At 32.7% G+C, this 21,483-nt stretch overlaps 1 protein-coding gene across 1 annotated transcript in view; it reads right to left on the minus strand.

Moving 5' to 3' along the window:
- Positions 1-21,483, minus strand: part of LOC149373234 (inositol-pentakisphosphate 2-kinase-like) — a 263,622-nt gene that overhangs the window by 62,882 nt on the left and 179,257 nt on the right. Inside the window, exon 3 of the mRNA XM_089597627.1 lies at positions 14,909-15,148. Within this exon, the coding sequence (XP_089453753.1) occupies positions 14,909-15,148 (240 nt within the window). The remainder of the gene's footprint in view (positions 1-14,908; positions 15,149-21,483) is intronic.

Genomic DNA, 21,483 nt, shown 5'->3' on the forward strand with positions numbered 1-21,483 from the left:
AAAAATTATCATAACTCCATTGTCACTGGCCAGATGAAGAACTTCCAAGTTTTTGACGTGAGAAGAGTGTCCGTCCAAGACCAAAAACACAGAATTATCCTTCGAGGCATGAGAAAAAGTTATATGTCGAGCTGCATCTATCCACTTCTATGTAACTCTGCCCAAGCACCTGCTGGCTTTACCTCCAAAAACTCTTTATTTCTATTGACTTTAGGAAATATTAACATTGGAGGCACGAATATACCATCAGCTAACATACAGATCTTTGCAGTAACAGTTTCACCTCTCTGCAGTAACAAGTCCTCCAACTTGATTCAGCCCTTTTTGAGATACAACTTTTTGGTATGATTTTGGAGCAACTGAGAAACCTGTCTCATCAACGTTGCAACGACCCCAGCATTCTTCTATGCATATCGCAAATATAATTACGAAGAGCTTTCTCTTGGATAAATAAGAAGGTTTGTGTAAGACCCAATTCAACTAAACAATTTGATTTACATCAATTTTTAATAAAAATACGTCAACTTTAGATGCTATTTTAAATAAAGATTGACCTATCTTTAACTTCACGAGATTTTTTTGCGGATTCCCGGAATTTTCTTTGTAAAGTGCTTCTTGGCACACCGAACTCAATTACGCAACTTTTAATGGATTTTCCACTATTAATACTGCTTATGGCAAGTTGTACATCTCCGTCTTTCCATAAACGCTTCTTAACTTTTGTTCGGTATTTGCGTACCATTGTAATTTGTTTAACTTAAGCTTTTATTTACAAACAATCACCACCGACAAAAAAAACGATAAGCCATAACCTATACTCATGAAGCGCTCTATAGACCTATACGACAGCCGACTAACCAGAGATTAGTAGAGAGATTGCTGACTATAATGCTACGGCGCGAGTTCACTTTTGGCCACTGTTTCGTTCACCCTGTCACGGCCAAGCGGTCGAACCAGGCGCACATATTTTTTTTTATTTGAGAAGCGTGGAGGGGATGTACCGAGTGTGTGCCTACAGATTCGTGTGGAAATGGGTATGTAGGCATATACTTCGGAGATTCACGCTGAGTATGCACTTGCCGAGTCACGTGGAAATGGGCATGTAGGCACACATTATAAAGACGCATGGAAAGGGTATGACGATATAGTGAGCCTGTAAGGAGGAGAGAAGTGCTTCTCCGCTTCTGACTGTTACTACATATAAGTATATATGTATAATGCAGCTGAGTGGAGCGAATGTGTGCGATGAGCGAGGTGATAAGTGTATTTTTATACTAGTATCGTATTCTCGTACACCAATACGCTTCAACCTGATATGATAAATATAGATGCTTTTTTCCTTTTCAGATTTTTATGATAACTCGTCGTAATAATCATAAACTATAGCCTAAGCTTTGGAGGTTCTTTATGAACAGATGCCACTTCTAATCTACGGTAGGCATGTTGCATCGATAGCCAAGGTAGCTAATGCTTCCGTACCGACGAGTATTATATTTTAGTCCTCGATTCAATTCCTGGCATTTTTATTTTTTTTTTCTGCAATTCAAGAGATGTTTGTTGCATTATTATTAAATTATTTTTTGTACATTCTTTTAATATTTATTAATATAACATGCCTCATGCTACTTTATAAAAGGTTAGTACAAAGACAATTTTACCTAGGTATTTTCATTCAACAATTATAAAATAATTAGCCATACCTTTAGTTTCCATGCAAATTATTTAAAGATTGTCCCGTACCTTCTAGAATGATTCCCGCATTAAGACGGGTGACTGTCTTATGTATTATAGCTTAAATCACGCGTTGATGTGACAGCCAGCAGATAACGTACTTTCTCATTTTTTTTGTTGTGCATACACACATCGACCGTTAGTACGACAACTACCAAGGTTAAACATTGTTCTGATTAATGTTTGTCTGACCTGCATTCCTAATGTGTACACGTGTTGCATGTGACACTTAGTGTGCGAACAAGTGCGTGACTGAATAAAGTGGAACAACGTAAACAGAGGTTTTTTTTGTCGGAGGCTACATCAGCGAGTTTAGATTTGTTGTTGTGGCAGCTGCCTGTTGCAGGTTTTTTATACACGTGATTAAAGTAATTGTGTATAATGTTATAAGTATAATGACAATATAAACAAAGTGGTTTTGGTAAGAATTTTCGCTTTCTTGTCATTGATAAGTTTGCTTTTGGCTATATTACGTTTGTGTGATGCTCGGGCTACGACGTTTTTTCAGCGATTAAGTAAAAATGGCAACAAGACCGTACGACTTTTGTCAATACAGGGGCTGCCCAAAATCGAAGCTTTCCGGTGAAAAGCTCTACAGATTTCCAGATGCCACAAATCAAAAGGATCGCCACATCACATGGATTCAAAACACAGGTAAGCGTTAATCCACTTATATTTAATTAATCGTTGGTTTAAGAACTCGGTCGCGTAGAATTAAAGATAAAAGCGTTCAAAATCCGTGTTTTTTTACAACCTCAATTTTTTTTTTATTTTTTCGTTAACAACGTTTGACATTACCATTGATATATATATGTATATATATATATATATATATATATATATATATATATATATGTATGTATGTATATCATTTCAATGCGAATGCGTTTGAGAAAACATTGTCAAAAAAAAGTTCTGATCGCCAAACTCCGGAAAATAAAAACAAGCTACAATTTTTTTGGGACCTTCTAAATTTTGCACAAGAGTACTTATTTTGATAACTTTATTATTTTATTTCAATAAACAGGGGTAAAAACTAGGGACTTTTTTTATAGCTAAAAATGTAGAACTAAGACCCGAATGAATATTATGTGTGTATATATATATGTTGTTTGTTACTGTATGAACAATAAATAAAATTCTAAATATCCGACTAAATACGAAGAGACGGATCATTTTAAAATGATTTTACGCCAACCGCTTAAGGCAGAAACACCCATGTTCAGAGTTTCAGATTGTGTAGCTAAAAATCTAGAACGAATACGCAACTGAAAATTATAAATTCATTCTAGTAAATAAGCCAGAAAGGTAGAAAAATGGGAAAACACAACTGATTTGCATGGAACCTTTTGCATTGTGTTCCCAGAATCTTTAGTAATATTTCTTATCCTTAACCTATTCTGTCAAATATAAATTTAAGAAACTAGAGTAGTTTCAACCCTCTGTAGGCACCCCAAAAAAGTGACATGGTGATAAATTTCGTAAACTTGATATTCAGCCGTCAAAATGGTCTCTCGGGAATTTTTTTTTGGGTCACTGAACACAGTTATGACGACAGCGATAATCTCTGAAGTACCTGGTGTCCAGGGTGGAGAGTATCAACGTCATCTCTTGGACTTTTATAGAAATTTTTAACGTAGACAGTTGAGACTGTTACTTGGGGTTTTTTTGGGTTGCTAAACATGAATATAAGGTCGAAATAAAAAATTTGCTTGTCCTTGTACCTATTATAGAATAATTGTTTGTTGAAAACTTTCATATTTTGGGGTAAAATCAGATAAATAATGTTTTGCCACGAAAATGGTATATAAGGATTTTTTTATTTGTCCTATAGAAAAATTTTTCAATCCAAAAAAAATTTTTGATGATTTAAAAAAAAATTTTTTATCAAAAATTTAGATTACATGTTAATAGTTAAATTTATTTATTTTGTGAAATCACAATCATTAAATTAAAAAATTTGAAAACATTTTAATAATATTAAAGAGCAATAAATGCGTTGTCAAACTTTTCGAGCAAACTTATTGCTTACGTAACTATCTGTTGAATAACTCGTTGAAATGAAAAGAAATCTTTGTTTGTTTCAAATTTATTATCTTGAATGCAAAACTATAAAAGTAAATTTTGAGAATAAATTGACAGCAGCTTAACACATTCCATTTGTTTTCTGTATGGCAAAAATAACGCAAAATATTGTTTGCATACTTGGGTAACAACAATCTGTTACGTTGGGTGGCATCTTCATTACGATCTGCAGGGTTGTATGCGAATCATTTTTCAAAGGATGATTTTGTACAAAATATCCAAGAAAAAATTCGCTTGTGTACCACCGCTGTTTCAATCAATTGGCAATCGGCAGAAACTCAAATTATTCCACAAATATCGGATTCCACAGCAAACAAGGAACTACAAGAAAGCCAACATCAAGAAAAACCAATCGAAGCCAATGGACCAGATCAACCAATGGAAATTGATTTTGGAGGACAACAAGAAATCACAGCTAACAATAGCGTACCGGTTAAAACTACCAACGAAAAAAGTAATGAAGCGCATTATAATGTTCTTAAAAACAATGAATCGTTTAGTGTAACGAAACATTTGAATGATTCATTGTACCTTTCTGGAAAAGATATATTCTTAAATATTGATGAAAGTGAATCAAACTAAATTTATTTTAATTATGAAATGGTGGATGTCAGTAAAAGTATGAATGATGGCATGCCCAATTTAGTTGTACCTCAAAAAAACCCTGCGTCTGAGCGAAATAAAAATGAGTTACAAAAAAAAGATGTTTTAAACCGAACATTTTGTTCAGTCAAGTGTGAGCAGTATACACGATCTCTAGAGCATCGGATAAAATTATTAGAAGAAAAAGTAAAGTCTTTGAAAAAAATTCAAAAAAATATTAAAGATGAATCATTTCGACTAAAACGGTGCGTATGTGTAGAAAAAGTAAAACAAGCTACAGATGTAAGCGATTTGATTAAAGACACAGATTTCAGTCAATCACGGAAAACTTTGATAGTAATGAAATTTAAGCCAAAGAATAGATAAAAATTCACACTTGAAGAACAAAATTCATGCAAAATCATGTACTATCATTCAACTGCTGATTACAACCAGTTGGTAAAATTAGGGATTAGGTTGGCTGGAGAATCCACTGTAAGAAGTTGGATAGCCCAATTAGATGTTAAGCCAGGGTTAAATGAAAATGTTTTGAGTAAAATTGAGCAAAAGTTGAGTAAGCTACCAGTAAATGAACGGATGTGTTCATTGAAATTTGATGAGATGAGCATCAAAAGTATGGAAGAATATTCTGCAAAATACGACCAAACTAAGGGTCTTGAAGATTTGGGTGGTAGTTTTAGAAATTCAAACGTTGCTAAACATGCCCTATTGTTTTGTTTAGATAGCATGAATGCCAAAAATCCCTGGCGTCAACTCTTATGTTTCGGATTGAATGAAAATGGTGCTAGTGCTGAACAACTGCTAGTACTTTGGCGTGAAATATTGACAGCATTATTTAGAATAAGAGTAATTGTTAAAATCATTGTTTGTGACCAAGGTCCAAATAACAAAACACTTTTTAATAAATTTTTGAAAATTAGTATTGATGAACCTTTTTTTCAACATAAGGGCAAGAAAATTTTTGCTGCTTTTGATTGGCCGCATCTCATTAAACGTTCGCTGTATCAGTTGAGAGCACATAAATATATTTTCATACAAGGCAAAGTTATAATGTCTTATAATGACTTGGTTAAAACTTATGTAATAGACAATTCAAACGATACCTCGAATTCATTAGCATTTTTAAGTGACACTCATTTTAACCCAAATAACTTTGACTGTATGAAAGTGAGTTTAGCTTTTCAACTTTTAAGTAGGCAAATGGTTGCAGTGATAAGAACTGCTGGCGAAGCTACCATGAAAGGCGATGGGAATGGATTGGTGTCTGATCCGTGGGAGCAATCGGCTGAGTGCATGAAAAAAATGGATGTTGTGATTGATGCCTATAATTCCTATAGATTGCGCAATTTTGAACAGCAAAAGCGACCGCTGTCACGTCGTAACCCGGAGATTGAAGAATGTTTGATTAATTTTCTTAAATGGTCTAGACAATGGAGGACACAATTAATGCGAGTTTACGCGGAAAATCCGAGCGAGTAAGTAGGCCGCCTTGTTTTATTGGTTTGTCCTTGACTACCAACTGTTTGTTGCAGCTGTTTGATGATATAAAAAGAGAATTAAACGATCTGAACTTCAAAGTAGCGATTGGTCTTTGTAACCAAGATAGCGTAGAACATACTAATTTGAGATGCCGAGGAAGGGGTGGTTTTAATCCAAATCCAACTTGCCGTATGTATCGCCTTACTTTTAGGCATAGTCTTTCTACTGATTTTATAGATACTCGTCAATAAGGTAGCGTCAAAATTTTAGAAACTCATTCCTTAGTAAATTCGAATCAGAATGACTTAAGTAACGAAACTGTGGATTCATTGGCAGCTATTGCAAATAATTTACCTGATGAACTAGAAGTAGCAGAAATGTGAGAAATGGAAGAACTTTTGTAAGCAGCTGAAATGATAGAAACATTTTCGCCTATAGTTTCAGAAGGAATAGTAGACTTTGATACCAAAAGCTTGTATGAAAAAAACGCCATTACTTTCTTAAGCGGATACACAGCCAAAAGTGCTTTAAAAAAAAGTAAATGTTCTAATTGTAAGGATATATTTATGAAAAATTTCTAAGCAACGAGTCACCAATGACGAGTTTTATACAAAATGTAGAGAATATAAGCATACTGATGAAACACTCTCAGAAATAGCGTATTTGTCGAGACCCACTGAATTTTTTTTTAAAATCATTTCTTGCCAATTGCAAGGTTTTCAAAAACATTATAAAAGTCTTTGGCATCAAAAAAAACTTATTACTTCTTTAACAGATGTAGTGGAAAAAATAAATAACGAGCTCTTTCCTCAGTGGTTTGATAAGAATAATGCATGTTATGAACATCGAGTAGAAGTCTTCAAAAGTTTGTTAAGAGTGAAAGTTTTCAAAACTTCTCGGGAGAACAATCAAAAATGAAAAGCAAAGGCGAAAAAACACATAAAAACTAACAACCGTAAAATGCTTATTGTAAAAAACGTTTAAATTATTTTTTTTTTGGAAGTTTATTATATATATAGCGTTAAATATATCTCTGATGATGTAACTTCGGCATAAAGCTATTTTTAGATGTATTAAATGTATATTTATCGGGGTAGATAGTCCTATTACCGAGTCTGTCTCTATTACGATCGTATGAGTTATAATAATATTAGTATGAAAGATGTTGTAGTTTGTGAGCGCCAATTTTTTTTAATGAACCATAAAAATTTCTCATACTTTAATCGTTGTATTCGGTAACTTATGTAGTATTCAAAGAAACATTAATTAGAGCTTTTATTCCTTGTTTTATCAAGAAACAAAATACGTCTTCAATTATTTTGTGATTTACTTAAATACATGAATTTATGAAAAATGTTATAAATGGTAATAAAGAATTCGTGTAAGATTTAGTTTATAAACATATTAATTGGATACTTTTATACCGTACTATTTAAAGTTGTAATTATTGATTAGAAGAAAAATAGTCTCGATAATGGGCTTGTTTCTAGCATCAGGTGGTGTTAGTGTGCCCATGTAAGATTTCCGTAGGAGTATACCTATATTTTAAATGGATTTCAATTGAATTTCATGCAATATATAGGTATACTTCTATGGAAATCTTACATGAGCACACTAGCGCCACCTGATGCTAGAAACAAGCCCATTATGGTTGAATATACAGACATGTCTTGATAATATGGACTGATTAAAGATTCAGGCCCTTAGAACAAAGTCAAAAAAATTTGTTTTTCTATTTTCAGATAATGATTTATAATTCTTAGCTCTTAAATGTGTCAAAACTATACTACAGAAATTCATATCACTATGCGCTCTTTTCGTTCACCATGTATTACTTGTATATAAAGTAAATTATATAAAATTTTTTAATACAACTATCATTATGTAAAAAATGTAAGAAAGTAATTAAGAATCAATGTGTATGTATCTATACATGTGTATGTATATTATTATATGTATAATGTAAATATTTTAAATTAATTTAAATTCAAGTTACTGTATTAGTATTTTAATAAAGTGAGTTTTTTTATGCCCTTGGCTCTTTTCTCACGTACATCTTGTTGTTTTTTTTTTCATAAACCATGTTTTGACCCATGAATCTTTTAAGCAGGCTAATATTTTCATAATTTAAAAAAAATAAAAAAAACATAAATGAAAAAGAAAAATTGTTAATTAAAAAGCATTATATACACATATTTTCAAAATAATCTCCAAAAAATCTTACTATTAAATCAGTTGCTCGTTGCGTCCGACATCACTCTCCGACCTCCTGAATTATTTATTTGCTGGTACTGAGTTTATAATATTTTATTTTATTCATTATCTTCTCCATTAATATTCTTGTAAACTAGAAAGCTCATTCTACGGAGGTAGCACTGTTTAATATCTAATTTTTAATATTTGGTATCATTAACAGTCACTTAATCTTAACACTGTAAGTAACTTTCAATTACTAAGCATGTACACACACTGTACATTTATGTAAGTTACTTTATTATATACCTCGTTATATACAATTCTTTATAACTTAAAACTTAGTCATTTTTATAACATAACTATTATACTACGCTGTTGTACATTTGTTTATGTGCTGCACTCAGCAACACGCTGTTATTTAATTGGTATTGGGCCCACGGCCCATAACTTCTATAAATAAGTAAATAAATACATCATATAGCTTTTGTACCAAGAGTGCTCCATATGACTATCATGACTTGGCCTGACATTATTACTTTTAATTTATCGATCACAATATTGAAAGATCAAGTGCTAGTGTACCAACAAGAGTCACAAAATGTTGCTTAATTATTCTCATCAAGTCTTGTGGATTAGACAAAAAAATATTGCGGAAGAAAACGGCTGATATAGCACGCATTTTGCAATCATTTAATATTTTATCTATCAATGTTTTGAGAGCCATTATTTTCATACAACTTAATATTGCGTTGTCTTGAATCCTCATTTCGACCATTTTGAGATCTTGCAATGAACTATAATAAATGTAATGTTTCATAAGCCTTATGAATCATTGAGAGATATCAAAAGGGATGTAAATTTGCAGAAAATTTAAATTGTTTGATCCCTCTAGAGTAATTAAAATAGTGAAAAGCTTACGGACTAGATCATTACATTTGGCTGCCAGAAACTAAAGGTATGGCTGATTATTTTATAATTGTTGAATGAAAATACCTCAGTGAAAATTGTCTTTGTACTTACCTTTTATAAAGTAGTATGACGCATGTTATATTAATAAATATTAAAAAAATGTACAAAAAAAAATTTAATAATAATGCAACAAACATCTGTTGAATTGCAGAAAAAAAAAAATGCCAGGAATTGAATCGAGGACTAAAATGATACTCGTCGGTACGAAAGCATTAGCTACCTTGGCTATCGATGTAACATGCCTACCGTAGTTTAGAAGTGGCATATGTTCACAGAGAACCTCCAAAGCTTAGGCTTTAGTTAATGGTTATTACGACGTGTTAGCAGAAAAATCTGAAAAGGAAAAAAGCATCCATATTTATCATATCAGGTTGAAGCGTATTGGTGTACGAGAATACGATACTTGTATAAAAATACACTTATCGCCTCGCTCATCGCACACATTCGCTCCACTCAGCTGCATTATACATATATACTTATATGTAGTAACAGTCAGAAGCGGAGAAGCACTTCTCTCCTCTTTATAGGCTCACTATATCGTCATACCCTTTCCATGCGTCTTCATAATGTGTGCCTACAAGCCCATTTCCACGCGACTCGGCAAGCGCACACTCAGCGTGAATTTGTGAAGTATGTGCCTACATGCCCATTTCTACACAAATCCGTAGGCACACACTCGGTATATCCCTTCCACGCTTCTCGAATAAAACAAAAATTTGTGCGCCTGGTTCGACCGCTTGGGCGCGACAGGGCGCTCATAACAGTGGCCAAAAGTGAGCTCGGGCCGTAGTCAGCAATCTCTCTACTAATCTTTGCGACTAACATCACCTATGGCTACCCGTCCTCACCGTTTCCTACCTTGGTGCCCATTCATGCCCTCAGATGGCATGATTTTTAGCACGGCGTAATCTTCTTTCAACAAATTCTAGACAAAAATAAAAAAACGAAATTAAAGCAAAAGAGCTCATCTTTTGAACGCAATAGTGAAAATCTGATAAATTAACATTTCACTTCGTTCTCTGAACGTTAGAAAATTTTTTCTGGTGCTTGTTGTGTGATAAAATTTTGACAGCTAATTACTTAATAAATCAAAAATTTTCTTATAAAATTACTTATGAGGCAAAAACTATCATTGCCTCGGATGATTATCAAACAGAAATTACTTTTCAAGATACTGTAGTTTTTTAAATATTCTAAAACCCATTCGATCCACTGTGTCCATTGTACCCAACGTTTCCCTACACACACACACACACACACACACACACAAAACTACAATATCTTGAAAAGTAATTTCTGTTTGGTAATCATCCGAGGCAATGGTAGTTTTTGACTCATAAGTAATTTAATTAATACTTATTTTAGTAACACACACACACACACACACATGTGTGTGTGCGCGCGTGCGTGCGTGTGTGTGTCACTAAAATTAGTATAAATTAAATTACTTATGAGGCAAAAACTATATATTTATATGTATGTGTGTGTGTTCGCGTGTTCGTGTTTGTGAAAGTGTGTGTGGAACGAAAAAATATGTATGAGTGAAGTGCAGAATTAGCAGAGATCTATGTACTATAAAACAAACACAAAATATAAGAAATGCTTTATAATCAATTGTATAACGTCCTTGTGTATGTAAAAGATGAAAAAAGGACGTAAGTATAAAAAAGACAATTACGGAATACGTAGAGAATAAAAAAATGTTTTAATCTGTACAAGAATAAATGAGAGAAGAGTATATACATGAATGTGTTTTTATACATTGACTACACAGCGTAAGAGGTCAGAAAGAGAAACGGAAATTAGATCTAAAAGCGCACCATTCATCTACTATACGGATTTCATACGCATTAGACCAACAGTATGGCACATACATAACACTATTTGAAAGGAAGAGCTGATTATTTATTTTGGAGCAGGACAGATATGGAGCACTTCCAGCAGGGATATGCAGAATATTTTTTTGAGTGAGACTTGGCAAATTGCAAATTGTCATTGTAGAAGTGTTTGTAACATTGCTGTTAAATTATGAATCATAAATTTTTTACAAAGTTATTTAATAAAAATGATTCTAGGACTAAAATGAGCATAAACATAGTAATATGATTAACAGCAACTTAGCAAGTATACTCAAAACAGTAATTATAAAATGGCTCTGAAATAGATGTAATGAATTCTGCCGTATGTTCTCGCAAACATTTTTACAAATTAATAGACTCATTACACATAAAGGTAATGTACCAATCCTTTCAAGTCCATCCATGTTATTTTATAATGACAAATAATTTTCTAGCATTGAATTTAAAAAAGTGGAAAGTTATACTTTTCAAGATATTTCAAACTATTCGTAAGAATAAAAAAGAAACTTGTCTGGGTATGAATTAAAAGCACAAAATACTGTTTACTAGACAGTTGCTCTACCACTTAAGCAACATGGCTATAAATTTACATCCACCGTAAATTATAATAAATTTTATTTTTGGTTTTCAGCTGTTTTTTAACAGTTAGAAACCAATCTTTTAATCTCACTTAAATGTGAAACAAAGCCCTAAAAAGGTTATAATAGCTCATAGTGAAAACTACTAAACCAATGTTTCTTAAGTTCTGCATACTGATTTTTGGCACTTTTTAGAAGATGTGTGTAAGGTTTTCTCTGAAAAAAATTTATTACAATAGCAACGAATAAGCTTAAAGTTTCGCAAAAAAATGCTAGTTTCACGCCTTAGGTCACTTGGATCGGCTAGGAAGTGTTAAAGTCATATCAAAGTTACCTGCAATCGAAGTCAGTGGGACTGATGATAGTATATCTGAGCAGAATGTCATTTATAACAGTCGTTCACTGGCAGTGTGTCAACAACAGAAATGTCAGTTGGGCAGCTAGGTATCCTGATTACTGATAACGGTCTGACACTTTAAAATGAGGAAGCAACTTATGCTAACTTCTACCCTGGATTACTAAGATGACCAAATATCACGAAATAAAGTGTTTTAAACACTAACGTCCTTGGCGTAATATCTGGTGACGTTTGGTTCCAGTACAACTAGCTCCAACACTTATGCAAGAATTCAACCAAGAATCCCCAATCCTCTCCGAGGTCTGCGTTCAGTGACCCTTACAGTAAAACTATTAAGGTAAAATAAACTTAAGCAAACGGGACAGGCTTTAACAGGCAAGTGACGTAAGCCAATATCCATCTTAAGTCATTAAAATTACTGAGTTATACGAAAAAAAAGTACTTTGGATGCTGACGTCTCTGATGTAATACTAGAAGACGTCAGGAAAGAGTAGTACAACTAGCTCTACAGCTTTAGAGCTTTGTGATTTTTTTAGAACGAAGTTCTTTATATCGCGTTACTTGGGGGGCTGGAATTTTAAAACCGACAGATTTTTTTTTTTTTTAAACGAAAGTCGTTTACCCGGAGTCTCTTCCTCTCAAAATTCCCTCTTACCTCGTCCCCCTCACCTACTATTCTCTATACACTTCCCCTCTCCCCACTATATATGTATATCTTCCAACCGTGCCGTGCTCTTCTGCACACCTTTATACCCACCATTCCTCCTCACACTCCCAAGCAATGAATTTTTAAGCAAATTTAAAATTTTTTTTTCCCACAATAATTTTTATTTCACTTTGAATTTTTTTCTTTTACAATTCTAAAAAAAAAAAAAAAAAGAAAAAACATTTTCTTACAAAGAGATTTGAACCCTCGACCTCCTGCTTATGAGTCCAGTACCTTACCCACTCTGCTACGAGCACTGCCGACTATAGAAACTCGGTTTCTTATACTTATGGTGTCATAATACATTTAATTAAGTATTTGTTTTCTAAATAATACATCTAAAAAAAAAAAAAAAAAAAAAATTAAAATTAAAATTAAAATAAACTTGTAGAATATCAATTATTTTTAATTTGATAATTAAATAATGGCACACTGTCATGATCTTTAAACATGAGATGGGTATGGACACAATTTCTCAGGTAACAAGGGGATCGCCAGACCCACAGGAAGAACGAAGCTCTGTAAACGTTAGTACTGCATTCATGTTGCTTACTAAAACAAAAACTTGAAAAACTTGTGTTCGTCCCCCCCTCTCTGCTGCACTGGTACGGATGTTCCCCTTGTCGAACTCGTATCCCCTGGCCCTGATGGAGACACCGGGCTCTTAATTCTCTCCGATTCCAACCGATCTCTACGCTATAACTCCCTCACTCGTCCACGGTGCTTAAATGCGTCGTCCTCGGGGTACTATGTCCCAATTGTCCCTCATCCTCATCCGCTGGCACGTCTTCCTCGAATTGTGCTAAATCCCCTCAAAATAAGTTTTTGTGAGCACCTCTAACGGCATTGTCGTGATACTACGTCTAAGTGCGCGCAGCTCCCGCGTGTTTACAAGCATCTGCATTATTTCTTCATGTGGCACCACTTTGTTACCCAGGCTAAGACGCTGGAAAAACACCAAAATACTAAACGACCCTACCTAACGAGAATACACAGTTTGTGTATCGTCGATTACCTGAACTTGTCGCCGACGGTCTCTCCCAATAAACAAAAAAAATAAATATTTTAACAAATTTTTATAAATATACATGTATATATGAAATAAAATTATTTTTATGATAGTATAATATAAAATTAATTATCACCTATATTATTTTTCCGAGTTTACTTATTTACTCCCCGATCCTAGCAACACTATCAAATCACTCGCACTTTCACTCAAACGCTGGAAAATTCTTAGGCTCCAGGAGTCCCTTCCTAATTCTGTGACACACTTCCCCACTTAAGGTGGTTCTTCACCTAACCCATTTACTTAAACTTACAGGGAAACTTGGAGGGATTGTTATTAAAGTTGTAAGGCATCTTCTCTTAAAATTTCAAGTACCTTTATCAGGCAAATTTTTGAAAACAAGTCAGTCAAAAAATGCACTTTTAACATGTATTCTTATGTAGGTTACTTTTCCATACTACGATATCATGTAATATCTCGTAAAGTAGACTTAAGATCGTAATAGAAAAAGTTTGTAGTGAAAGAAGAACTTTTTAGCTTTCTAATAATATAACAAAAGTATAGGCTAATCAGGGAAATAGTATACGATATTTAATCGTAAACGTAATCAGTTATCGATCATGCAGAAATCAGCGGCAACGTCTGCTTGAGTAGGAGCGTACATGCCATTTTCAGAACCTTGCGTAAAAAAAAAATTTTTTCATAACTCTTACTCTGACTTCATTAGCATGTTTATTTGTATGTAAATGCAATGATATTATAGTCAAGTGCCAGTACAACATATTTTATGTTGCAAATAATACGCTAATCGAAAATTAGAAAACCACAGGGTCCCGTGTCGCTTTGATACGGCACCATCGTGAAGAACCACCTTAAGGGATACCATTTGTGACGAGGATTTTTCAGCCAATAAACAGCCGTCCCGTATCCTCTCACAAAATCTTTTCTCTTACTTTGCTTACCTTGTCCCTACCTACTGGATACCTCTCCTCCGGGAGGTCTGCCATAGGTGTCCGGCTCGGGAACGCCGAACACTCCTGAAAGAAATCTTACAGTATGATACCAAACATGAAATGTAAGTCTTAACTGTTAAGCAAAACATAGTATAAATTCAGTTGTTACACACACCTTTTGCAAGAAATGAAACTGTTTTCAAAGTCATCTTTTCTTAAAAACAATTTTTTCATGGCAAGTAATTACTATAAAAATAAAAAATTAAAGGAATGATTACATGAAACCAATTTACAAGAGAGAAAAAAAAAAAAAAAAAAAAAAAAAAAAAGAAAAAAAAAACGAGGAAAACAATATTGAAAATAAAAATAAATAAGAAATCACCTTTGTCTCCACAAGTTGCGTAGAAATTAAAAAGCTTGTATCAATAAGGTTTTCATAAATTAGTTGGTCATCAATTTGGGATGAGAACTGGGCAGCGAGCCAGACAATGACGTCGTCGCCACAGCGATGTAACTGTTGCATTTGAAGAATCCGCTCAAGCACCGAACCTTGTGGTAAGCTGTCAACAGACTGTTGTTTTGACAATGCTAATGGCTGCTCCTCTCGTTCTATCTCGCATTGCTGTCAATTAATACGTTAATGATTTTCATTTTTTAAACATTAATATTTTCTTAAACTTGACTAACTTTTAACTTATTTCGTACGGATTGTTTGAAGGTTGTGCAAAACTTGTAATGTTATATAATATAAAAACTATTTTTCATAACAGTTTGAAATTTTGACTGCTGTGAGAATTGGTCTAAATAGTTGTTTATCCATATAAGAGAGAAAAAAAGTAACAATTTTCGCTCTGTACGTCTGAGGTGATATGCCCTCAATTTTTACTAGTAAAGGAAAAAAACTGTTGTTAAATTACCAATGGCTAACGGAAATTTATAGAAACTCGCTGGAGTTTTTTGTAAAAGTAATGCAGGGCAATAAGCTGTAACTATTAATGGATTAAAGCTTATTGCATCTCTGTATTAATATTAAAGAGAAAATATTTTCCTAAGCTAATAAAGTTGAAATGTATCAAAATGCTACCACAAGAAATTTGTTTAAGTTACAAAAACTGCCACCAACTAAAGAAGTAGCGAAATATCACTTCTACAGGGTTTGTTTTTAAATTCCAACTTAGCTGGGTAACAAACTGAAAGCTTCAGATTGGGCGTGGTCAAACTAAACATCTAGAACTACCTAAAAATACTGAACAGATATTTATTCCTAAAAGTTTGCTTAAATCTGTCTGCTGCAGCTGAGAAACTGGTTGTGATAGTAGATGTGGTTGTTGGAAGTGTGGGATAAAATGCGCACTGTTATGTACTAGTTGTACAGGGGAAACAATATTTCTAATTCTGAACTGCAGCCCGTAAAAGACCATAGTAATTCGAATTAAATTTATAAAGAAGTGTCAACAAACACCCAAAATAACATCAAAGGAAAGTTTACAATCAGCTGGATGGCCTATTCATGATCGAAGAATTTATCGAAGATTTATTAGAGATGGTAAACTTGTGTTGAGTCTGATAATGTACAGCAGCTTTCCTAAAATAAAGTAGAAAGAAACTTTATTTATTACTGTTAATTTTGTACAATCATTTAAAGTAAAATATATATAGGGACAATCACGTCAACTGCCCTAGCGCCGCTACAAATGGCTCGCGCGAGCGTAAAACATGACGTTTTCAACTCGTCGTTTCGGTCTCAAAACGTAAAAAAAAAATTATGAAAACACATACTCTTATATATTTTTTTCTTTATCTTTGCAGTGGTGGCATCCATTTCCACAATTTTGCCTCCATAAATTCAGAAAATGCAAAAGTTCAAAAAACACGTTATGTCTTCATGATCTTCAACTTTTGGTATTTTTTGGAACATCTAGATCGAAAGATTAGACTTTTTTACGTAGATATCAAGAGTAAAAAAAGGATTTTTCGTTTTTACGTAGTATTCAAACAACGAACGAGACGGTGCGAGCCACTGTGGCCACGCTGGCAGCGAGTCCACCTCGCGCCATCTGCTACAGTCTTTTCATCTATATGTATTGGCGATGTAAATAATAGTTATACAACCAGGGTTTGCAATTGATAAGTAATAAATTTTTTGATAAAATTTATTTACATATACATGAATTTTATATTAATAAGTAATAATAAATGTCTATAAAATATATAATATTTGTATTTTAAATGTATTTAATAATAAAAACACCGATGTTTAACTTAGTTTTTGGCTTCTTTTTAGTTACACTCGTTTTACGTCCTTTTAATTTCAGGAAGATTTCATATTGATTACTTAAAGACGTTTTCTTTAGCATTAATTTATTATCATTAATGGGGATAAACCCTTGATAATTCAGTGTTCCTGGAATCGTTCTTGCATTAGAAGTGTGTTCTTTCAGTTGTAAGGCAATTTCTTCATATTCAGATTTGCTACTAAAAAAAACTTTTGTTTTTTTATAGTGATTCTCTGCTCAGTTGAAAAGATCCTCCGTTATTAAAATATGATTGCCAAATTCTTTCGTACGATCTCTTCGGTTCCAAAATTTTGGGGCGAGAGTGAGCAACATGATTTTTTCTTGTTTATCGTTTGATAATGCAAATTTCTCTTTAAAAAAATTTAAAAAAAAATTACATAGAAAATTAAAAATAGTACCAAAATCTATAAAAACTTCGAACTAACGATAACACAATCTTGTCTTTTAAACATAATAAGCATTGTCATACAAAGCAACAATCAAAAAGTTTCTTGCTATGTGCAAACGCCATGGTTAGGTATATTTATTTACATACACTTGGAGAGACGGTAGCAGATGGCACACGGTGAACCCTCTACCGTCGTGTTTGTCGTTTCAATACTACGTAAGAATGAAAAACACATCTTTTTATGGTCGATATCTACGTAAAAAAGTCTAATCTTTCGATCTAGATATTTGGAATTTTTTTATTTTTTATTTTTTTTTTTTTAACAATACTTTTAGACTTTAACCATACAATTTTTCCATACAATTCTGAAGTAAAACTCTTAAATAAAAAAAAAAAAAAAAAAAAAAAAAAAAAAAAAAAAAAAAAAAAACAATACAAGAATGCACATTTTAACTGAATTTTATGAAAAACAGGTAGTATTTGTGAATTAAGACAGTAAAAAAAAAAAATCGGTTTCTTGCGAGCTTTGAAATATTTAAAGCTCATATAAAAAATAGTAAGTATGAAAGTTACAGATTTTTTATATTTGTACAGTTCTTTTGTTTAACTTTTTCTTACCAGAAAGTCAATTTTTTCCCAAAATTGTGATACACGGCGTTTCATCTTTCAACACATACTTTTTCTCATAGTATTCTCATTTTATTCTCGATTTTTTTGCCATCCTCATACTGCTGAAAAAGTTTTTTTTTTAAAGTTATCGGTGATGGTATTATATTACTGTTATTATTTTTCAATTTTCAAATAAAGGTGATCTGCTCTACCTTAACTTAATTGTGCTTTTCAAGATACATAATTATAAAAACTAGTGGACAGTGGATGCTTGGTGCCCAAGTGTGAAGTTACACTTATATGAAATCATATGGCAGACGAGGATAATTATACATATAAATATACCTTATATAAAACGATATTATGTACAAAGGTGATGCAATCATCGTTGGGATGAGTATACCTACGTTAATTGGGTGTGGTTTCAAGAAATATTTTAATATTCGATAAATGATTAAATATAAACAATATATTACTGTTAAATACAACATAACAGATGTACGAGCTCGTATAGGCTGGCCAGTACAAGACTGTACGCTTTCATCAAATTTTCCGATGATTTTAAAACAAGTTCCTACCACCTACGGTGATTACATCTCTAACGTGACGCTCACGTTTGTCACATATGCTTACACATTCCTAGTAAATATTTAATACCCTAATTGTAATTGTATCTAAAAGATTAAGAACAACCATCCTATAGTCAGGGCTGCATCAAGGAGAGGCTAAGGGGGGCTGGGGCTTTATTTTAAAAAAGTTAAAAGGTGCATTTTTCACTGTTCGCGCATGTGCAGAAACCAATATTTAACTTCTGCACATGTGCAGATGACCAAAATACGTTTAAAGTGGACACTTGACTTTTCCAAGATAAAGCCCCTGCAGCCCTTGAACTTGATCTTGAGGGGCTTCATAATAAATTAACTAGACATATAACTGTATTCTTCTACTTGCTTAATTAATTTTATTACAGATTTATGAATTCTCACGTAAAAAGTTAATTTAAAAATTTTCAACATCTTTTTAAATCGAAATTTCGGTCTCACCACTATTTAACTTTTTAGCTGTTTTTCTCCTCCCAGCTCTGGAGTATTCTTGTTTAACATACTAGCTGAGAGATTTTGCTTTTTTTCAATGGTTAAAAATTGATTACACAAATTTTTACTGAATTTTTTAAATAAAATCAACATATTTACAGCTTTTGTTAAATCTAACTCAACTCTATGAATAAATTTAATAACAGCATTAAAGTAATCAAGAACTTGATTCTAAAATAAAGTTTTTATAACATCGTCTATTTTGATCAAATTATTTCATAAGCAAGTGGTTTCATAACAAGTTTTGGATTTTTTTTCTTGATCTTTACTTATTAGAATCAAAGATTCGCATATTCCACCAAAGTTTTGAACAATATCTTTCGAAGTGTTGGCTCTGTGGGACCAACGAGTCACTGATAGGTTTTGAAGAGTAGACGTGTGTTCACATAAAATAGCCCATTTATGTATGGAATGGAATAGGTAAAAAACATGTATAATTGCTAAAGCAGACTGGAAAAGTTCATTGCACAGGTATATTTATCTATCCATTGAATTTACTGCGACTAAGTTGAGAAAATGTCCTACGCACGATGCATAAAATGAGAATTGATTGTGTTCTCTTGTACACGCTTTTAAGCCAGTATATTTTCCAGACATGTTTGACTGGTTTTGTCATAAGTTTGGGCATGGCAGTCAGAAATATTCATATAATATTCAGTCAGTAAATTTAAAATGTTAGAGCTAAGAAGTTCAGTTTCATGGCTTTTAATAGGAAAAAAACAAAAAAAGCGCTGTCGTATATGCCCATTTCAATAGTAACGAAAAGTTAGAGATAATAGTTGGTTCACATGTGAAATGACTAGTGTTGAGTCCACAATTAATCCCTAACACTTAGATTTTATCATTTCATTTTTAATAAGCAACAAAACTTGTCAAACAAATATTTGAATAAATTCCTCGCAAATTATTTTGATAAATAATGTTTCCTCAGCTTTTAAATCCATGAGTGTCAATAAATTTTCGTAGGAAAGGATCAGGCTGAAACTTGGCAATCAGTTCTAAAATACCTAAAAAATTATCGTTCGTTTCAGATCCAAACATTTTTTCTGTATCCCGGAACGAAAGTCCTTTTGAAGATATAAATTTTATAGCGTTACAACTCTTTTTTATACATTTATCCAGTATTATAGATTCAATTCTTAATTCACAAAATCTATTTTATCAATTTTCTGCTCTGCAGCATAACATTTCACTAATTAAGTGTACGTTTACTGCGTGAGTTCTGTACACTTTTCTTCCAATAACGAAATCTACCACTTACAAAAAAGTTACCTTGAATACTCCAAAATAAGTTACAAACATAACAATAAATATTTCTAGTAGATTCCAAAAACATCAGCTACTTTCTTTCACATCGTTCATAATTTTCCAATTCTTTGTGAAAATATTTTGAAGAAAAGTATCGACTTAAATTTTTATACTGACGCTTAGACATTACGAAAGACGAATTTTTATTTTGAAAAAATGTGTGATCTGTCTTTAAGTTCTTATTACATTCCTTTTCATTTTCATATAAATGTAAAGGCCATTTGGCTGGATCTTAATGCAAAAAATCTAAAAAAAAAAAACGTAAAAAAACTGTAGTACTTAATGAAATTCCGTCTACATAATTATTGAATATAGTAATTAAAAATGTGAGAAAATAAAAGTCATGATGTAGATGGATAACCGAAGTATGATTGGAAACATTGAAAAAAGAACCAAAAATCTTATTTCAGTTGGATACAAATATTTTCTTTTTTAATGTTGAACATACCAGATTCGATATTTTGAGGGGGAAGGCTCTTAGCATTTTTACTCGTTAGCTATTGTTTATTTCCAACATTAATTTTTCTCATTTTTTTCTTGATTTGTATCCTTAGCAAATAAATTTTAATTTTTTTTTGTATTTGACTTATTCGATAAAAATGAAGTATTTGGCTTAGGAAGTTTATTTTTCAAATTCTGTCTATTTTGTTTCAGTTTTCTTTTACGGGCTCTGCTTTCAAACGTTGTTATTTTGGTAATCTTAAAAAAAAAAAATGTATAATAATTACTACAAAAACTATACATGGATTTATCTATCACTCACATTTACTGATTAACTTAAGTTCATATTTCAACTACACAGTTCATTTGTTCCTTCGCAGAAAAAAACAATGTCGCGATGTGACAAGGATTAGACCATCAGATTAGATGTCAGATTCATGTTAATGCAGATTTGCAGTGCTGACGATATGGAGACCATGTTCTCAACTGCGTCAAAATACCAAACTCTTGACCGTCAAAGTACCGTCACTAAACTGCAACATGAACTAAATCTAATCACTCTGTATTCATAACCTCTCAAATTTTTATCCAGGGGCTTCGATCTAGTATGTCAGATCCGGGCCTCGAAGATCTTTTATCCAGCCCTGCCTACAGTACCACTTTACCCAACATAGTAGTATTACATGCCAGTGAATGTCTCTTCAGAACGTCATCACGTATAGGTTTTTTCGACGGATATTATTCAAACATTAAACGTATATTAGAATAAGCACTTAAAGTACCTCCAAAAAATGGCAGCTTATTTAACTAAACCTTTTTT

This window comes from Copidosoma floridanum, unplaced genomic scaffold, assembly GCF_036245765.1.
Source record: "Copidosoma floridanum isolate Cflo_tuat_1 unplaced genomic scaffold, Cflo_Japanese_pri ptg000034l, whole genome shotgun sequence".
NCBI classification, from domain to species: domain Eukaryota; kingdom Metazoa; phylum Arthropoda; class Insecta; order Hymenoptera; family Encyrtidae; genus Copidosoma; species Copidosoma floridanum.